Genomic DNA, 21,961 nt, shown 5'->3' on the forward strand with positions numbered 1-21,961 from the left:
AAAAGAAACCACAGAAAATATTTTATTTAAAAAAGATTTATTCATATTATAGAATATAAAATAAAAAATGTAAACATCAATCAGGTCCTGAACTTTATTTCTCTTAATAACTCGTTTAACGTCAAGAAAGTGCTGCACTTGATTTTTTAATTCCTGCATGTTTTAAAACCGAAACCAAAATCTCAGCTGCACAAGTGGAAAGACACGCATCGTAGTATTAGTTCAGCATTTAGGATGGTACACCTTTTAGAAAACGTACAAATAAAGTTCGTTTTAGATGTTTAATGACTATTTACTGTCGAACAGTGGGTTCACACCAGCCGCGTTTGAGACATCGCGTCTACCGTTTGTGTAGTTTGCCGCTTGAACATTTTGAGTTTACTCACTTCATTTGGGCGTGAAATTCTAGTCATCGAGACATTCATGCGGAAATTTGCGTCATTGGAGGGGCTTCTGCGACTCCGCTCGCATCCTGTAATCACGTGACTACTAGAGCAAGCTCCTGATTGTTTAACGTGATGCGTTTTTCTCCCAAAGTTCAAATTTTTGAGCATTGCCGCGGCAAACGGCTCAATTCGCATCATTCGTGCGAACTAGACATGCGAATGAGGCGGAATTGCGTCTACCGGCTTCACATTGCCTTAACATTGAAATCACTCGCGCTTGACGCCTCTACCGTGGCTGGTGTGAACGCAGCATAAGGCTGATTCTCAATTTACCCAAAAACGTGCTAGGTCAATGGTCAAACAGACATTGATCGTAGCGTTAATAAAATGAGTGTCGTTAAAATGAATTTACGTTAATGCGTTATTAACGTGTTCATTTTGAGAGCCCTAGAAAACTCTTCTTTTAATACTTTGTGTTATGGGCAATCAAGGGGATTTAAGTGTTTTTCTTCTGATGGTTATGAAGGCCCTCAGAGGATTTAACCAAATGTTCAGTGTGGCAGTACACAGCTTTGGCCCATAGCCCAACAGACCAGATCACATGAGTCAGAGACTGATCATTCGCTGAAAATCTGGAAGAACCAACATAAAACCGGCCTTCACATTTAAAAAAAAATCTGTTGGGTAGAGTCATCATACTAAAGCCAAAATATCAAGGCAATGCACAGGCTTTCAGTATTATGTCCATTTGTAATTTTTTTTATAGTTTATAATTTACAGATCTGCTAGTTTGAAAGTGTGTTTTTTTGTTTTCCCCCAAACAACTGAAATGAAGGATGTTACCCCAGACTCAGTAATTAACCTACTCGCCCATCTGTACTGCTGCCTACATTTCTGCATTAGCTAAAATACATAGCTCCAGGTACATATGGCTGCCTCTTTTGATGGATGATCCAATAGAGGCATTTATTTTTCTTTTTTGACGTGGGATTATTAAAGGTGCCATTTTTCCTCTGTTTTTAAAGCTTTGATTGTGATTACGGCGTAAAAATTTGTTTGTGTTTCCTGTTTGAAAAATACTTGTTGTATTGCGCACCGTAAATATACTTATCTTTATAGCGCTGTCTTCACTGTCTAAAAAACAGGCTAATGTTTTCCTTGTTTTATTAAGTCCCTCCTTCAGAAATACGTAACGAGTTCTGATTGTGTAGCTGGTCCAGTTTCGAAAGCGTCTTAGGGCACATTGTCTGGAAGGTCACGTCAGATTGAAGAAGCTGTCCTCAGCAAAGGCCAAACAAAGGGGATTTGACTCCGGGATGAAAATAACAGTGTCTTGATGTCATGGTGACAAAAATACTCTACAAATGCAACTCTTCTTCTTCTCCGTGGAAACACCACAAGGTCACACCCTTTTTTGCTGTATTCCTGTTGGCGGAACTAAACCTGTTTCTCAATATGTGTTCTTCAGCGATCTTGCGCCCTTGTGTTCTCGCTGTACGTCATTATTAACCGTCAAATTTCAATTACAATTGTCAAAAACGCAAGTACAGAGGACGCATGAAAATACCCGGATGTGTTCTTGATATCGAGGATGCATCGAGTGCATGTTCAAGAAACCAATTTCAAATGATTCGAGCTTTGTGACATGGTGCATTATCCCGCTGGAAGTAGCCATCAGCGGATGGGTAGATGGTGGTCATAAAGGGATGGACATGGTTAGAAACAATGCTCAGGTAGGCCGTGGCATATAAACGATGCCCAATTGGCACTAAGGGGGCTAAAGTGTGCCAAGAAAACATCCCCCACACCATTACACCACCACCAGCCTGCACAGTGGTAACAAGGCATGATGGATCCATGTTCTTATTCTGTTTACACCAAATTCTGACTCTTCCATCTGAATGACTCAACAGAAATCGAGACTCATCAGACCAGGAAACATTTTTCCAGTCTTTAACTGTCCAATTTTGGTGATCTCGTGCAAATTGTAGCCTCTTTTTCCTATTTGTAGTGGAGATGAGTGGTACCCGGTGGCATTTTCGCCCACAGGACTGCCAGCCGCATAATGGATGTTTTTTGTAAACCCTAGAAATGGTTGTGCATGAAAATCCCAGTAACTGAGCAGATTGTGAAATACTCAGACTGGCCCGTCTGGCACCAACAACCATGCCATGCTCAAAATTGCTTAAATCACCTTTCTTTCCCATTCTGGCATTCAGTTTGGAGTTCAGGAGATTGTCTTGATCAGGACCACACCCCTAAATGCATTGAAGCAACTGCCATGTGATTGGTTGATTGATAATTGCATTAATGAGAAATTTAACAGGTGTTCTTAATAAACTTTTAGGTGAGTGTATGTACTTAGTTATAGGACTATATTAGCTTTAAAGAAAAGTAAACATGTTTACAACAATAGAAATGAATGATTAGCTAACTGGCTAATAACAAAACATATGTTATGTACACATTGTGCTGCTCTTTGATCTCAAAATGAGGTCATATGTCCCTTCTTATTTTAACAATCCATGATTTATCAGGTTCTTTGTCCTGTGGAAATTTGTAAAATTATGTATTTTGTGTTTTGACTGCTGAATAACTATCAGCCTGATACAAAACAATACGTTTAAAGTGCACGCTCTGGACGTCCATCCCTCACAGCTTCGGATTGGAATCAACATGGCGGTGGACTGAATAAGGCCTATACTCCAATCAGGGGCGTCATGCACCAATTTTTGTTAAGGGGGCACAGTGTGCACAGCTCACAGAAATTTGGACATGCACAGACATCAAAAGAAATATTATAGAGCGTTCAGTCTTTTCTATGGCACTTACATATCTGAGCGCCTTCATGCAAAAACCTCCAAAATAAAAGTGTTGACTAACTTTTATATCAAATACTATTTAATCGGAATAATTACATATTGGAATTATATGTACATCTGAAACGGCATGTTTTGCACAACAACTGCATTATCCTATGAAATTAATGTAATTTTAAATCCATAAAGTATATAAATAACGAAAATGACAAAAGCTATAGAGCTGTAATCGGGCCATAAAAGTTAGGCCCGAAATGACCGGAGCCCGACAGAATGCAGCCCGAACCCGAACGTACATTTAGATTGACAGCTTTTTAAAAAGCCCGAACCCGTTAACAGCCCGACATTATTTAAATGTGCGCACACACACAGCTTTTGTCAAGAATGAGTAATTTACACAGGTTTTAACATTATTTATTCATTACTAATAATCTACACGCAAACTTGGAAGTTGAAACAAAGAAATAAAATAAGTCATCTGTAACATTGTAACATCTCATTCTAAATAGGCCTATGCAATATATAAATAGGCCAATAAAAAATATTATTTCTTAACGAATTAAATTAAGATAATACATTCTGAATTAAGATGGGTATTTGGCAATAACGAAATTAAGAGAAAGGCTCCGTGGGATTTGCGTCGGCACTTCTCTCCATTACTGCTAACGTTAGTCTATATCCTTTGTCTAAATTATGTATTTAAGACTCAATTAATATTTAGTTATACATTGAAAAACCTTTACTCACCAAGATTAGGCTACATGTTTTTGATGAGGAAAATTATTAAATAAAATGGCTTCAGCGCGGTCCTGCGCTACTGAACTTGACTGCTCATTTACCTCACAAAGCCGGAGCGGAAGCCCGAGCCCGCCCCGAGTCCGTGTAAAATGTTAGAAATAAAACATGTCATCGTCGGAGACAACTTAGTAAAAAAAGTTTGTCCGTGAAGGGCTTCTGTGGAAACATGGGGACACAGAATGGCATCTTCCATGTAGGGGGACCCTCTGTGTATTTAGATAAAACCGTCTCATTCTAAGGTAATAAAAGCATAATGATTCATTATAAAAAGGTCTTTATACACCCCTGATAATATAGTTTTGTATATTATTTTGCATTTCTGTCAAGAGATCCTTCTAAAAATTAAACACTGCACCTTTAATGTTCAATAATAATTTAAAAATTATGTTTAGATAAATTTTTTAGAGGAACGTATTTTTGCATTAAATTTTCCCTCATATAAGCATGTGTGATTCCGCGCCCCGTGAATCTAGAAATCTCTAACATCGAGACATTCACATTTTAAACCATACATTTTGGAAATGTTGTGATCATTTCTTACACGTTTTAATTCCTCAGATAGCCAAATGCAGCAGCAACAGCAAGCTCATGAGCGATCTCAGACGCTGACGTCTGCGGCTGCGCTGACTGCAGCGCCTGCCGCCAGAATTGTAATGTAACGTGATCAAAACGGCAAAAATCTCTAAAAAGTGACAAGGATGCAGCACAGAATGGATAATATTATGCATAATAAACAGATTAAAAGAAAGTAACGTATTAATACACGCTTCTTTGATTTTGAGGTTGCATGCAAAATCCATTTGGCTCAAAAAAAAAATGAGGGGGAACGTGCCCCCTCAGTTTGAATGGGCATGACGCCTCTGACTCCAAAAATGTTCGGTATTGTCTGCTATGTAACCTTAAATGAACCTGCATCAAAACAGAGAAAAACAAGCACCTCCAGTGCCTCTAGTAGACAATCCAACAGAAAGATGAAATGATATGTACCAGGAGAAATGTATTTTCAGGTTATGCAGAAATGTAGGCAGAGGTAATTCCACTGAGCCTTTGTAAAATTTAAGGCTTCAGATTTTGTGCACCCTATAGTTATGCATCTTTTTTTGTTGACTTTAATATGTAGTTTCTGAATAGAAGCCCTCTCGCATATAAATTCTGGCTTTGTTATGCTCAAGACTTATGATGGGCACAGAGATGTTGAATCAATTCTGTAATGATTTTTGAGGCTTTATTTAGTTACATATAACACATCTCTTGAAAAGAGTCTCTATGTGTCCCTGTTTGAACTTGAAGCCTGGACTGGTGGTGAGCACAGTCATTTTCATGAATTGTGCTTGTAATTATTTTACTCTTTAGTGTCCGTTTTCCACGAGCAGTCCAACTGCTTTTTTAATAGTAAGCCCTCAAAACTACTAGTTTTGGTGATCAGGGTGTTACCATGTAATGTTTTAAGCCGGACACTTTCTGCTTATCTAACAAGATTCACCTGTGCAGCTGAAGTTTAATTCTTTTATCACTCAATTATTCTGTCCATTCCTGTATTTAGATGAGCTTTCATTATTGCTGTTTGATATGAAATTGTAAGGCTGGAGAGTTTTTTAAATATAGATGAGCGTTTGATTCCTCCGTGGCAATTTGCACTTAAAAAGTTTCCTGCAGAGACTCAGACCGCTGGTTCGGCTGTTCTGCGATATTGGAAATTGGAAAATTGCAAATAAGATGTAGAACGTATAGTGGTTGCTTTAGGAAAATTCCTGCTGCTAAATGTAATCTCTCTCTCTTACCCGTCTCTTCTTTGACATTCTTCCCAGTAGCTTTCACCACTGAACATTTCGTTTATGCTTTCACATTACACATTTTGATTACATGGATTAATTAGTAATGATTTAATAAATCAAGGGTTTACTAAAGCAAGCATCTCTCTTTCTGTTGCTTATTTATTAAAGGATAACACCACCACAAAATGAAAATATATTTTAAAATATATACCCTCACGTCATCTAACATGTATTTGTTTGTCTTTCTTTAGCCGAACACAATCAGAGTAAAAAGAAAACATAAAATCGCATTAATTCTTGCATGTCTCGTGACTGTGTGTTTGGTCACGACGCAAATGATGATTGTCCTGAGACATCTGGTCAATGCAATTAAGAAAGCAGGGATGAGCCAGGATATTATTTAAAGGAAAACACCACCATTTTTCGATATTTTGCTATGCTCTTGCCTCGGCTTAGATGAATTAATACATACCTATCTTTTTTTTAATGTATGCACTTAATCTTTGTACAGCGCTTCTTGAATGTGTTAGCATTTAGCCTAGCCCCATTCATTCCTATGGCTCCAAACAAAAGTTTTATTTTGTGCCACCATACTTACTTGTGTAACTACTCATGTAACAGTCTTTAAATAGGGAAATCATGGAAGTGTTTGGTGGCTTCTAAATTCATCCCTGTTTGGATCCTAAGGAATGAATGGGGCTAGGCTAAATGCTAACACATTCACGAAGTGTTGTACAAAGATTAAAAGTGCACAAATTAAATAAAGATAGGTATGTATTAATTCATCTCAGTTGAGGTAAAAACATAGTAAAATATTGAAAAACTGTGATGTTTTCCTTTAATATAACTCCAGTCTTGTTCTGCTGAAGAAAGAAAGACATAAACATCTTGGATTACATGGGGGTGAATAAATGAAGAGTTTGGTTCCAAAACGCAATAAATCCATTTTGACCAATTTCGGTAAAAACGTGTTTTCTATACCAAGAAAGTGACAAGATGAAAACCACTATTTTCTGTTACAAAGTTTCACATAGCATCTTTAGGTTATAAAAACATAAAAAATTCAAATCCATAACTTGATTTTCAAAGATTTATTATAAAAACGAATTATTTTTTCCACAAAATGCTAGAAATCTATTAATTCAATGTACAAATGTGCATTCATCTTTGCCATTTTATATTCATTTAGTTGAACAGTTGTACACACTGACTAAAAAAATCAACATTAATGTCATTAATAAAAACACTTACTTTGTCATATTAAGATCACTGTAAAATAATGTAAAGTTATTCATAAGATCCCCAGGGACCAATGTGTTAGCATGAGAAACTTGATGCTGTCGGGAGATAAGCACCAGTCTCCCGAGTGCTTCGCGTAAATTATTAGATGTTGAAGAAAATCTTTCCCGTCACAGAAAACAACCACAGGTTTATCAATGCCATTAAAGTATTATTTTGTTTTGTTTGTTGATCAGGAAGTACAAAGTAGATGAGGAAAACTAGGACTCCGTGTACTCAGCGCGCCGCCATGTTTGTTTACATTGCGTGACTGGTGGGCTGTAATTTCTGGAATGGATTTATTGCGTTCTGTAAAAAAGGAGGAGTGGCGTTTATCGCATTTTCAGAAAAAAGAGAGAAAATATGACAGAATAACACGGCGGATATTGGATTTTGCGTAAAATTAATTATTTACTTTTAAATACTGACCTGATATAGTACTGATTTTGGCAGTAAATCTTTTTTTTTTTTTCAAAAATGGCGTTTATCGCGTTTTGGAACCAAACTCTTCAAATATTTAATGCATTTTAATTTTAAGAGTAGATTTATGCTTTCAGATTTGCACTAAAAAACCCTAACAAGTTAACTGAACTCATTTCATTGAGTAAACTCGTTCCTTCAATTCAATTATGTAATGGGTGTCCCAAAAATTTAATATTTAAGTTCATTTAACTTTGTGGCCACACAGACTGAACTTAAATAGTTAAGTTCATTAAACTTGGAGTTTTTGCAGTGTGCTTAAACAAATAAGTTCACTTGGTGTTTATAAAAATTGTCATTTAACTTTATATAACAAAGTGTAATGAAAGGTATTCAGGACTGACTCTCAATCAATGAATGAACTTAATTTCTCACAGAAGCACACAACAAGCTGCACTGTTCACATTTATCTTTATTATAGTGGAGAGAAATACAATGAGTTGAATGTGCTGCATGCATTCTAAAGAAAACACTGATCACCTGAACAATGACTTCACAAAAAATATAATTTACTTCAAAAAACATCAATAATGCTACAAAGACTGGAAAACTCTTTTATTAACAACTGTTTATGTGTCCCATCAGTTGTTATTCTTTGACCAAAATAACATCTTTTGAAATTTCCAGGCGCATGGGCTTATGGATATTCCTTACAGCATTTTGAACTGATAATTTTAAGTTAATTGCAGTTTTAAGTTAACTCTTTCACCGCCATTGAGGAGTTATCTAGTCAATTAAGAGAAAACGCTTTCTGCCAATGACAAGTTTTTACGGCAATCCATATTTCCGCTATTATCCACTAGGAACTCTTACACAACTTATAAAACACTAATGTATCCATGGATTCCAAAACAGTAGTTAATCTGTGTATGTTTTGATCATCGCTATGAATCTGATTTCTAATGAAAGTCCTTCACAAAAATGCAATTATCTCAGCTTTTTATAGAAAAAATTTGTATTTTTGAAGAAACCTACCAATATTTAAGAGGTGATAAAAAGAGAACTAATGAAGATAGGATAAAACTTTTTTTTGAAAGCTTAGGGTTTGTTCTTTCATTTGATATATTGTAAGTTTATATGAAAGGTGAAAATCATAAAAAATGCTGGCGCTCGCTGGCAACATTTAATAAAAAAAGCTGGCGTGGAAAGAGTTAAGCTCACAGATTATTCCATTGGTAAAAATACCACAATATTCCAAAATAAATTTATGTTTTTCATTTCAAATGTATTATGACTTTTAACACCCCATCTTGAACCGCAATAATTTTCAAACCCTGGCTACGGCCTTGACATAGTGTGTATATATAAATATATCTGCACATAAATGGCACATTTTAGGACCTTTTAAAGGGCATTGCCCCAGACATTTTTATGACAGCGCACCTCCATATTTGAAATGGGCGCTGCTTGGGATATTTTGTTCCATTACATATAAAGCAAATTACATATATAGTGCCTGGGACACTTGCTAGTGTTTTGCTGTGGCTGGAATAGAATATACCAAAATCATACAGGATACAAAAGTCTTTAGCATTTCTTTTATTATTAATTGTGTGATGGCAGTTGGCAGTGATTTCCAACAGTGTGTATGCGTACCCCAGGGGGTATGTGAAGAGCGTGAAAAGATTGAGATTTTCCTTTGATGTCACATGACAGGTTTATTTGTTAACACTGTTACTAAATAAAATCACTTAAATCTCACAATAGCTCTATTTTATGGTTTATAGATCATAATGATGACTTTGTAGATACAGTGGTGTTCATTATAAGGAGATTTAGGTCATTTCCTTACTGGCCCTTTTAAAGTCTGGACCTTAACCCCATCGAGCAAATTTGGGCGAGTTGGAAAATAACTTCACTTGTACTTTCAAAGGAAAGCAAGGTTCCCACAGGTCATGGACTTTCTGGAACATCAATGAATTTTAAAAGGTCTAGTCCAGACATTGAAAGTCATGGATTTTTTCATCCAAGTTATGGAATATCATGGATTTTAAGTTTCCATTGATCAAAAAACTTTTCTATACCATATTTTTTCAGTGTGTTGTTTCACACACTTTGTGTATTGTTATAGAGTGACGTTATAGTGGGATGACGTATTTTTGTAGGCCATCCTGGAATTTTGCGGGACACTCACTCTTAAAAATAAAGGTGCTTTAAAGGTTCTTCAAATCAATCAAAGCACATGTGTGAAATGCAAGGACCTCTGCACATTTGAATCGGCCCACTTCTATTCGCAATGCATAGCATTGCCCTGCGCCCTAAACATCTAGTGACCTCCGCATCTGGCCCTGGTCAGGGTTCCAGTGAAAGTACAATTGGTTTTAGCAGCATCGCCCTTCCCTATTAAAAAAGCGTGTTAGCTCGCTCGTGGCCAGTCAGCCAGAAAAAGACAAAAAAAAGTTGTCCATGAAAGCAGGGTGTTCTTGTCAGGTTCATTATATTCTTTCATTATGGCTTATTTAATCTTGAACGTGTTGAAAAAATTAATGAAAAATTTCGGGAGATATAGAAAGGAACTTTTTTCTGTGTAGTCAATAGATGACCGTTATGTTCATCATAAATATAAGTACGCCAGACTGCTTATGACGGGAACTGAAAACAATCTTGTACCATCAGCTGTAGAAACATCCTGCACATTTTTACCAAAGGAGAAAAGACTGATGAATCTGTAAAGTCAAGATATTTAATTAACAATGAAATCATTTCGGCGTATAAGCAGTTTTGGAGAGAAAATGATAATTATTAGCTAATGCAAAACAAACCCAGTACTTCTTTTCTTATCTAATTGACTGTACTCATTAGTGTTCAAAATGTTTATTTACAAAGAAAAGTGAATGGTTTTATTTATTACTGTGTTCAAGTTGGTTAATTCAGTTATTCAGTCCTTAAGAGCAGTCTGCGGCATTGTTGTCTTTTATTTTGTATGGTTAATGTCAATATGATAAAGTTTGACCTTTTATAAGGGGACACTTTTTGGATCTGATTCTGACCTTAATATTAAGAGTGCTTGTTCCCTCGCCAAAAACCCCATTAATTTTCCCCACAGACTTTTTGATTATTGGAAAAAATAAACTCTGTTTAACCAAAGTTTATGAGTAAATGCGTTTGCTAGAAATGTAAAGCTAACCTTGTGCTACAAGCGAACTACACCAGCTGTCTCTCGATATAAACATCATCACAACCAAGCTTCCGGCTTCTGACAGCTCTTTCAAACTGCATTAAATACTCTGTGGATGTTTGTTGGGAATTGTGCCCATGAAGACATTTAAAGTCTCCAACAAAGTCTTTAGTCTTTACGTATTAGTAATTGCCCTTTTAAAGTCACAAGTGTGGTATAACTGGTGTTTTATGTCATAGAATAAAACATGAAAGCAGTGTTTCCCCTATGTTTACAGCTTTTGGGGGGGGGTATTGGTTGGGGAAAATTGACACAGACACAAACACTTAAAGCAGTTATGGTGTTCATTTTTTTTCTTTTAATGGCAGCAGTAAATGTACGGTATTATATATACAAATTAGGGATGCAACAATACACTTAGTTCACGGTTCAATACAATTTTCGGTTCTTGTCCACGGTTTTCAGTTTGGTTTCGGTTCTGATGACTTGACCTATTAAAGTGTTTTTTTATTATTCTATGCTTGGGTAACAGGAACAGTGAGATGTTAAGAAGCAAAAATACTGGTTTTAATTGCAGTTCTCTTTATTTTATGTAAATGCAAAAATCATCTTACACATTTCTAGTGTATTGATACAATAATATAAGATATAATTAAATAAAGACATATAAAAATGATATCCTATTCAAACTGGGGAACATGTGAATTCATTACATTACATAAATTGGCCATTTTATATACCTGTACTTAGTAAATTAAACTTTACATTGTAAATGAAGGCTATACCTTACTGCACTACTGTTAAGTCCAACATCATGCTGTCTGTGTAGAAACCAAAAATTCGTTCCTCAATCAAGATTACTGGTGGGATTTATTTTAGCATCAGGCGCATTCTCTTCTTGAGTTTAATTTTTTCAACTTGCGCGGAAGACGTGTTTGAGGCAAATAACGCGCTTTGCGTCAATAACAAACCCAATTTGCGTCATTCGCATTGCCCCACGCGAATTTGCATCTTTACATTGATGTTGTATATAATCTACTCGCGCAAATAATTAACACCTCAGATTTTAAAGTTGTGCTGCTTCTTTTTGTTGTCGTACTTCTGTTGGGTGTGTGTGCACGCGAATGAAATCTGACACCAGCATTGCAAGCAGAGTTAAAGCAGCTAGCGTACAGTGACTGGATATCAACTCGCTGTGGCGTTTAAGCGTGCAGATCACGCGGGCACGCACATTAACAAAAGTGCAGGGAATATAAAACTGACAGATTTGGATGGATAAACCGAAAAACCGCAATTCACATGCGCGTATTGGGCCGTGGGGGTCGAACCAAACGGTTCAATATTGTATTGAGAATTGTGGCATCCCTAATACAAATATATTGCTCATTCATTGCTCACTCCGGCTGCTACTTGCATTAGAGCGAGTGTTGCCATCTTCAATTCCCTGTGAGCTTTTAAAAATAAGATAAATAACATATTACTTAAGGGCTTGTTAGTTTGTTTAATAAAATAACAAATTGTTATCTGGTGCTATAAAGAAAATCAAATAAAATTTCCTTGACATTCAAGGGGAAGCGGCGAGCCGCTAGGAGGGCGGGTGCCCCCCCTCATAAAATAGTAGGGGAAACACTGCTCGGGCTTATGTTAACTCGATATCTTGAGTTTAAGCAAAAACCCATAAAAAGAAAACATTGACTTGGAGACAATGGAACCAGAAGTGCTAAAATGCTAACATCCTTTTGGGCTTTGCCTACAAAAATATGTCATCCCCACGACACTCATTTTAGTCCCTTCCCACTTGTCAACTGGCAGTCACTTAAGTCAAATACCTGGAAACGATACGTTTTAAGATGTTTTTCCATTCATTACAGGTCATGGAAATGTAGCTCTTTAGTCAGTGAAAGTTGGGAAATTTGACATCTGGCTTAGAGTGGGAAAGCATTTGGCATGAGTTGCAGAAGGCATGGGATAACATTACCGATTAATTTATGAGGAAATATATTAACACTATGCCAGAGAGATGTGCTGCTAATTGCTGCACAAGGTGGACATACTAAATATTAAAATTAAAGGGGACATATCATGACTTTCTCCATGTTTAAGTGCTATAATTGGGTCCCCGGTGCTTCTATCAACTTAGAACTGGGCTTTGAACCGATTTTTTTCCCAGTTGGTTCATTCCGAACAGAAACAGTATTTTAACGTTTCCGGTTCAACCCTAAAATTGACGTTCCTGAACCGGTTAGAACAAAAAATAAAGTTCCCGAACCGGTTAATAACATTCCATATCAGCTGTGGATAAGTATAATAAGTATGCTGATCATTAGGACATTAAACTTAAATTATTAGTATACATACTGTATGTTAATTGAGGTTACTGTCTCTTTAAGATAAGCACGGACCTGGTTTCTGCCACTAATCTATACATACACTTAAGGCAAATGTTTTTATTAGAAAAAGAATACTGTGGTATTTCGAGATCATTTTGTTTGAATGTGTCCTGTCAAGAACAGAAAGATTGTTCGCTTGCTTTTTGAAATGCGTCACTCCGTGTATGCACTTTTGTGTGCACTTAAACACGCGCACACACACAGATGGAGGATGAATTCCAAACGGTGCTTCGGGAAGAAGATGCAGCATAAACATGAATTCCACATAAAGTGAAAATTACGTTGTTTTTCAGTGCTTTATTCGCCAAATGTATTTTAATGAACTACAGTATGAGACACAGTAGCGCAACTCTCTTTCTCACATCAAGAGTTCTGATCTTTGAAGGGCTTAGGGATAATCACCCGACACATTCAACCCCCTGTGCGTCTGTGCATACAGAAAATTGCTCACTTTAGCTCCTTTTTGCGATTAAATTGTTTAAAATCACTTAAGTGTTAACATTTGCAATCCTTTGAAAGATGTGCAAATGATCAACTTTCACCCTATTTAAATTTGCGTATTAATCCGCAAATCGCATGCGAGCTGAAGCGTGGGCCGATCAACTGCGATCTGTTACACAACTTATTAGTATTAAAAAAGCAAACAACTTGAGATACTTGTTAGATATTTATCTCTTATGTTTGAGCATGAGAGACTTGGGCTTGAGTAGGCTACTCACTGGTGGCAAGCTTCTCATTTCTCAGATGAGTCAATGATGACCAGAAGTGAACTTCCCCGAGTCATATTGCACAGAAATCTTGTCAAAGAACGAAAAAATAACAGTATTAACCGGTTACCATTATTTTAAATAAACGATTCTATACCGGAACATATATTTTTTGAAAGTTTCTGGTTTCGTTTCTGTTCCTTGCAAAACATCAAAAGTTTCTGGGGTGCTTCTCAATATATTTCCTCGTCTCCTCGCTCCTACATCCTACGACCCGGAAACTGATCGAGCTCCGCAATCATCATGTAGGACATCTCAATTCTTTAATTGCACTGCGAGGAGGTGAGGAACGAGGAGTTAGGAGGCTTTCTGAGGAGTCATGATACACAAGTGTATCCTATGTGGAAGTGTTTTATCAACTAAACCTGATGTACGTATAAATCTCCTTTCCCTTCACATCGTCACTTCATTAAATACACATTAATCTCGCTATTAATCATTAAATAATTTAATTTAAATTAATGTAAATGTAGACTCGTTTCAGACAGTATATTTAATATTTATGTGTATAAGTCACCAATCTATATAAATGATCAATGGTATAGACACATACATTAATTTTACAGCACTTTTAAGAATGTATTTTTTTATGTAGTAAGGATATGAACTATAACTCAAGTATATATTTAAAGGAACAGTATGTAGGATTGCGGCCAAAACTGGTATTGCAATAACAAAACTTGTGGCTAAAACTGGTACTGCAATCACACAACTTGTGGCCAATACACAAAATGACAACATAAACATCAGTTGAGGGCTGCAACTGCACTTTTTAAATGACAATATCCTGGCCAGACCACTGTTATCAGTGATATAAGTATTTGAAATGAAAATAATTTCTTAATGTCTAGTGACATGTCAGGGCCATTTTATGATTAATTGATATAAATTTCTTACATACTGTTCCTTTAACTTTATTTTATTAAATATTTGGGTTTTTTAAAGCACTTGATTATTTGATAACTGATAATAAACGTTATAAAGAGAGTAAGGAAGAGGATATCATTTCACTTAATACTTCGTCTCCTCCCTCCTCGCGTCTTTCCTCTTTTGCCAACCTTGGAGGGTAAGGAAAGGAAACGAGGATGCACAAATAAGAATTGAGAAGCACCCCTGGTTTTCGTTTTCATTCTGTGAACCGGTTCAAAGCCTTGACTTAGAAAACATGAAAATAGCAACCCAGTAACTTAGTTTTAATAAACCATTATCTGCAAGCATGTAAAAAAATAGGTCATTCAGATTTCACTCCCTATGTGACATAGAAAGGGGATCTTATTATAATAATACCACCTCTTAATCTGCACCATCCAATCATGGCACTTAGTGCAGAGATAGATAGAGAGAGAGAGAGAGAGAGAGAGAGAGAGAGAGAGAGAGAGAGAGAGAGAGAGAGAGAGAGAGAGAGAGAGAGAGAGAGAGTAATTAACAGCAAAATTGAGTTTCAATTTCAACAAACTGCAATTATGGCGATCAGTGTTTGCATTTCATCAGCTCATTTGCATTTTAAAGGACACACCCAAAAGTGGCACATTTTTGCTCACAGACACCTACACAAAGTGGCAATTTTAATATGCTATAATTAATTAGCTAAAAGCTAAAACTTTACATACACACCAAGACATATTATACATCTTTAAAGTTTCAAAATGTCCCAATTATGCTCACTTCATCTGATATTTGTTGTGTTCGGAGCAACCATCATTATGAAATGAAATTATGTTTTGGAGGCGTTTTTAAATATAATAAATAAAATAAAATAATATTTTTTAGATCTGTCAGGTGTTTTAATAATTTTGGCCACTACTGTAATAAAATAATTAAATCCATTTTATGGGGGTATTGCTTGCTTGTATCTTAATTAGCCCTGTAATAAGCAGGATAATGTACCGTCATTGGTCAATATCGGAAAATAAATCCCTTCAGGGTGACACCAGAGCTTCTGAGCAGGATTATTTCGAAGATAATAACAGGTTGACTATACATTATCCTTTACTTAAAATTTGGTTGAGCGTCCATTACAAAAGTGACCTTACAGGAGTTTGGTCAGTTTGTAATATACAGTCCGCAGCTCAGAGCAGCTATGAGAGATTTAGGCCCATCTTACATTCATCCGTCCACAGAGAGCTGCAGTAAATTGGGTTTCACTTGTAGGATTTTATTGAAGATGTCTTTCCTAGATCGCTTCAAATTTGTTTTGTTATCAGAGTCACAGACGTATATAGACGGTAAGGGGGCGAGGTCAAGCTTTGATTTGGTTCTGACGTCGCGCGGCGGTCCCATCGGAGCTATACGATGCATCCGAGACTAGAGCGGGTTATATGGAGATGTTGCCATGGAGACGGCCGCTGCGGTCGTGATGGAGAGAACGTGAGGTGGATTATTTCCAGACCGCTCTAATGCATGTATGCACACCATCATCACGTCTGTTCCTCGAACACTTACTACCATTTGAGCTTGAAGTGAAGACAAATCAAATTTTCCTTGCTCTTTTGAAATAAATGTTTTGGTACTCAAAGACTCCTTCCTAGTTCGCCCAGACTATTTATTTATTTACACACCAGAAAGAACTGATGGAGCTCTGGATGGCCAGAAATGCACATGATGAATTTTATTGATGTGAATTTGAAATTTGGGTTTTCTGAAGGCACAAATTATATCCACTTTGATATCAAATGATTGGCAGCGCTGTCTGACGTTCTGTTGTGCATTTGCCTTCATGTCGTTCCTAACCAGACACCACACACATTTTCAGTGACAAGTAATTTATCATTTTACACTGAAAGGGGAAATGTTGCGTGAAGTAACATCATATCGAGAAAATATTTGATGTATAATATACAGTTATTTTTAAACCAATAGGATTTCACTGTGGGCGGGGTTACACAAAATGGATCTTGTCACTTTATCTTGTCCTGCCTGGTTTGGACACAGTGCTGCATAAATGCCTCATTTTGAAATCTTCATCAACATATGTTCATTAGCATAAAGAAGTCCCAAACTGGCAATACAAGAACCGTCTGTTTAATTGAAAATGTCAGAGAGAGGATAAAATATGGTTTTGGTTAAAGCATGATAGACTTAACCTGGTCTCTATTGGCACCCTTGACAGTAGTTGAGTCGTATGACTATAGATAGTAAATTAAGATAAAAAAGCTAAATGCCTGACCTAGGGAAGAATACAAAAGTAATTGGCAAGCTGGTTGTAAAACACAAGAGTACATATGAAGAGCTCAGATGCAAAAGCCGCTTAACGAAACTGCTGCAAAAATGAAAAAAAACATATTGACTGAATGCTCGTACTATATATTCATTGATTACATTCGCTTCAAATCCTGGCCTCAGGCCATTAAGAAATGCTGTTTGTACACATCTGTGCACACCTGTGTAATTCAGTTTCGACCGTTTACTACTGTATATAGTTTAGTGTAAAATTAAATATTGAGGACACCGGTGCAGTATTTGCTGTGTTGACAGATCCCATTATTAAAATCGTCTTTTAGATGTAGTGTTGTTTACTGTTTTAATGTGACACTTTTTTAATGTATAAAGTGAGGAGTAGGTATAGTACAGGTTACGTTAGCAATGTTTGTGAATTATTTTTTGAAAGACAAGGGTTTAAACTTATTTTGTTCTTATATTTAAAGCTCACTTAACATGCGCTGTTTCTGCATTTCTGATGTTAATCTGGAGTACCTATAGAGTAGTATGACATCCTTTATATCTCCGAAGAGTCTTTAGTTTAATCAGATTTATAAAAGAAAGATTAGCTCTACAGATTCTTTCCGATAACGTACGAAAAATGAAGAAGGAGGAGTTACTACCGCGGGAGGAGCGAGTACGAGTCATGCAACACTATACAACACTATTTAACTTATGATTCACTACATGTTTGTGTCATTCATGTAATATGCACTAGTGATGCAACAATACACTTAGTTCACGGTTCAATACATATTTCGGTTCTTGTTCACGGTTTTCGGTTTGGTTTCGGTTCTGATACATTGGCCTATTAAAGTGTTTTTAATTATTCTATGCTTAGGTAACAGGAACAGTGAGGTGTTAAGAAGAATTTTAAGACTTTTAGAGTTTTAATTGCAGTTCTCTTTATTTTATGTAAATGCAAAAAATTATCTTACATATTTCTAGTGTATTGATACAATAATATAAGATATAATTAAATAAAGACATATACAAATGATATCATATTCAAACTGCGGAACATGTGAATTCATTACATTACATAAATTGGCCATTTTATATACCTGTACTTAGTACATTAAACTTTACATTGTAAATGAAGGCTATACCGTACAGCACTACTGTTAAATCCAACATCATGCTGTCTGTGTAGAAACCAAAAATGTGTTCCTCAATCAAGATTACTGGTTTGATTTATTTAAGCATCAGGCGCATTCTCTTCTTGAGTTGAACTTTTTGAGGACGGAAGACGCATTTGAGGCAAATAACGCGCGTTATATATCAATAACAAGCCCAATTTGCGTCATGCGCATTGCCCCACGCGAATTTGCATCTTTACATTGATGTTGTATGTAATCTACACGCGCAAATAATTAATCCACACCTCAGATTTAAAAGACAGTGTTCTGCTGCTTTTTGTTGTCGTATTTCTGTTGGGTGTGTGCACACGCGAATGAAATCTGACACCAGTATTGCAAGCAGAGTTCAAGCAGAGTTAACGCAGCTAGCGCACAGTGACTGGATATCAACTCGCTGTGGCGTTTAAGCGTGCAGATCACGCGGGCGCGCACATTAACAAAAGTGCAGGGAATATAAAACTGACAGATTTGGATGGATAAACTGAAAAACCGCAATTCACATGCGCGTATTGGACTGGGGGGGTCGAACCGAACGGTTCAATATTGTATTGAGAATTGTGGCATCCCTAATATGTACGCGCCAATTTCCAACATAAGACAGAAGTCTTACTTACCGCATGCAACTCATGACCCGGTTGAGACTTTTCAATGAAATCCAGCGCATCAAACACACATGCAAAACTCCGCTGCTACACCAGATAATAAACTGAAGAGTTTCGTTGCAAAACGAGAGAACTCCATTTTTAACATTTTTGTCAAACATGTTTATTATTATGTTATCATGTTATTATTTTGTTTTATGGTGCTACTTAGCTGTATTTTTTAAGTTATGAAGGTTTAAATCCAAACAAACGAACTGCAGTTGAATTGATATTAATTGGAAACAACAAAAAAACGAGATTTCTGAACAATTAAAAAAAACGGAGTTATCTTGTTTTGCAACGAAACTCTTCAACTCTATCTATTGTTTTCATAAGGCTGGCTTTCGTCTCCTTACATCCAACACACTTCTTCTTTCATGCCATTTAATGAGTATTGATATAAAACAACAGCTGTCACGTGATGTGACGTTTGTAAGTTCTAGCGTCGCCCACAAAAATAAGTGACCCCCTGAAACTTCAGCTGGGGCTGTAATCGAGAAAAACTTTCCGAAACTTGTTCGAACCCTGGCGAAGTGCATTCCGCACAGAAATACTCTGTAACAACTCCTTTTTTGACACTTTGCATACGTTTAGCATGAGGAAACAACTCTATAACTCTGTTAATAAGTCAGAATGCATGAAATACCATTGAACCACCCCTTCAAGAAAAGCCGTTTGTTGGGTGCCACAACAAATTTTAAGCAAAGTCCTCTAAGTGCATAGAAGACAAATTGGATGCACGATGTTGCCCATACGTTGGATGGAGGTTTACAGAATATTTAAGGACATGGACTGAATTTTGGGATTATTTTGTGTATTTCGTTTAAGATTTCTGTGATATTTATGTTTGGTCTAGTTAAAAAAATCTATTGTATGTGTTTAATGTTTTGCAGGGCCAGCCTGTGGGTCAGTGTGATTTTAACAGACGTCTGCTGTGTATTGAGAAGGAGATCATCAGTCCTCGCTTCGAGAAGATGAAAATGGGCCAGATCGACAAAGCCAAGGAGCCTTTCAGCGTCAGAAATAAGCCGTTCTTTGACATTCATGCTGCTCGCAAGGTATTTGTCATAAACCCCAGCGGCTGTTTGTAACAGTATGAAAGAAAAGCTTCTGACTTTCTTACTTCAGCCTCTGTGCCCTTTTCCAAATGTGTTTTGTGTCAGTTTTCATGAATACGGTGCTAGTGTCTTTAGTCGGTTTTTTTACATTAGAGGTTGAAACACCCTTTGTGTAACTGTTAGCCCTTAGAAAAATCATACCTTATTGCTTACTTGTATTCCTGTTGGGGTGAAGTTATTCACAATGTCCTAGCTAAATATCTTGAGCATTAAATTTTTAAGGGATAGTTCACCCAAAAATATACATTTCTTTGTTTCGTTAAAATATATTTTATGTTTATGTTTTAATGCTTCTAACCAAACAATGTGTTTTTGAGCACCAATGACTTCTATGGAAGTATTATTGCTTGATTAGAAATATCTTCGTGTTCAGCAGAACAAAGAAATGTATACATGTTTGAAACTTAAGGGGGTAAGAATACATGATGACAGCATTTTTATTTTGGGGTGAACGATCCCTTTAAGTCACCTTTGAACATACTGGGAAAATGTAGGACACAATTCTCCGAAAAACTGCTTTGAAAGCATTTGTGATATGTATTTACTGAAGAAGTACAGCTTGAAAAGACTCTGCTTTACTGAAAGTATAAATGAGCTTTTGTGTTTGTTCTCTGCGCTGTGGCCTTCAGCCTTCAGATAACTTCTGAAAGAACATTAGAGAAACAAAGTTGCTGTAAAAGTTAAAAACTTATCTGTTAAATTCTCAGATTGTTTGGTTATCTGACAGACAATTTTTATCTTCTGTATTTTTAAAGCAAAGGAAATGTATGCGATGAGCTAGGGCTGGGCAATAAAACGCCATCGTTTCTTTGGCAGTTCTTTGGTTTTTGCGTCTGACCAGCATCATAACAATGTTGTGTGTAATCTGTGCATACTTGTGGGCCGGGTATACTTCTTTTCCCGCGTCCGTCTCGCCCGTGCACGCATCAGCGTGGATGGCAGTGTTCGACACATACGCAATACAAATGATTTCTTATTCAAATTATTATTCTACCAGGTCGTACTGATTTGGCCCCATTTACAGTACATTAAAAATGTAGGTGAAAAAAGTATCCAATCCACCATTGCAAACAAAGTTTAGAACAAACAACAAGAAACAAACAACAGGAATCAAATATTATGGTGACGGAAATGCTTCTGAGAGAGTATTTATATAGTTTATTTAACACCAATTTAATCTTTATATAAGATAAAGAGATTAAGATAATAGATGTACACATTTTTTTTGTACTACTAAACTAAAATTGTTTATTGTTTGCCTTAATAAAGTGTGTAAATAAAACATACAGTGGTTAAATTAAAACTTTTTTTACTTTTCAATTTTTAAAAAGCACAATAAAAGGTATCAATAATTATCGCTATTGAATAGTGGTGTAACGATTAACCGTGCAAATGCGCATTTTCTCAATGATTGAATTTGAATGAATTACGGTGAAATCCCGGCACATTCGAACACCAGGGGGCGCTCTCATGGAGAAACTCTTTGTCCCACAGAAGTAGCAGCATTACAAATGCTATTCCAGGAAATGTCTACAGGAATATTTATATCGCTGTTCTTCAAATTGTTTCAGGTATTTTCATGATAATAAAGAATATTTTGAAAGGTTTTGTTTAACGAGTGTTGCTTTTTTAAATGCACGTTATAAACGACTCTGACTCATAATGATTTTAGATTGATAAGGAGTTTCTACTGACCAAATGCTGTAGTACACGCACAAGCTGCGCATGAAACAAAGAATCGCAGCCTTGCGATTCAGAATCGATTACAGACATTTTTAATGGGACACACGATTTAATCGTTACATCCCTACTATTGAATGATATAACACACTGTATCGATGATAAACATTTTAGCTCTATCGCCCAGGCTTCCATGAGCATCAAAAATACAAAATACTGCTAGAATCATCCTAAATTTGATCTTGAGATAATTTCTTATACGTGATAAGTGCGAATGCATGTGATTCATAGAACAAACGTACGTACAGAACGTGTGTACGCCACACTTGCAGATGTGAAATAAATCGCTAATGAAATTGTGCGCATCTAAACCG

General features: G+C 36.4%; 1 protein-coding gene across 1 annotated transcript in view; it reads left to right on the forward strand.

The window, feature by feature from the left end:
- Positions 1 to 21,961, forward strand: part of rngtt (RNA guanylyltransferase and 5'-phosphatase) — a 153,744-nt gene that overhangs the window by 60,411 nt on the left and 71,372 nt on the right. The window contains exon 11 of the mRNA XM_055185675.2: positions 19,683 to 19,847. Within this exon, the coding sequence (XP_055041650.1) occupies positions 19,683 to 19,847 (165 nt within the window). The remainder of the gene's footprint in view (positions 1 to 19,682; positions 19,848 to 21,961) is intronic.

This window comes from Misgurnus anguillicaudatus, chromosome 18 (assembly GCF_027580225.2).
Source record: "Misgurnus anguillicaudatus chromosome 18, ASM2758022v2, whole genome shotgun sequence".
Classification (NCBI taxonomy): domain Eukaryota; kingdom Metazoa; phylum Chordata; class Actinopteri; order Cypriniformes; family Cobitidae; genus Misgurnus; species Misgurnus anguillicaudatus.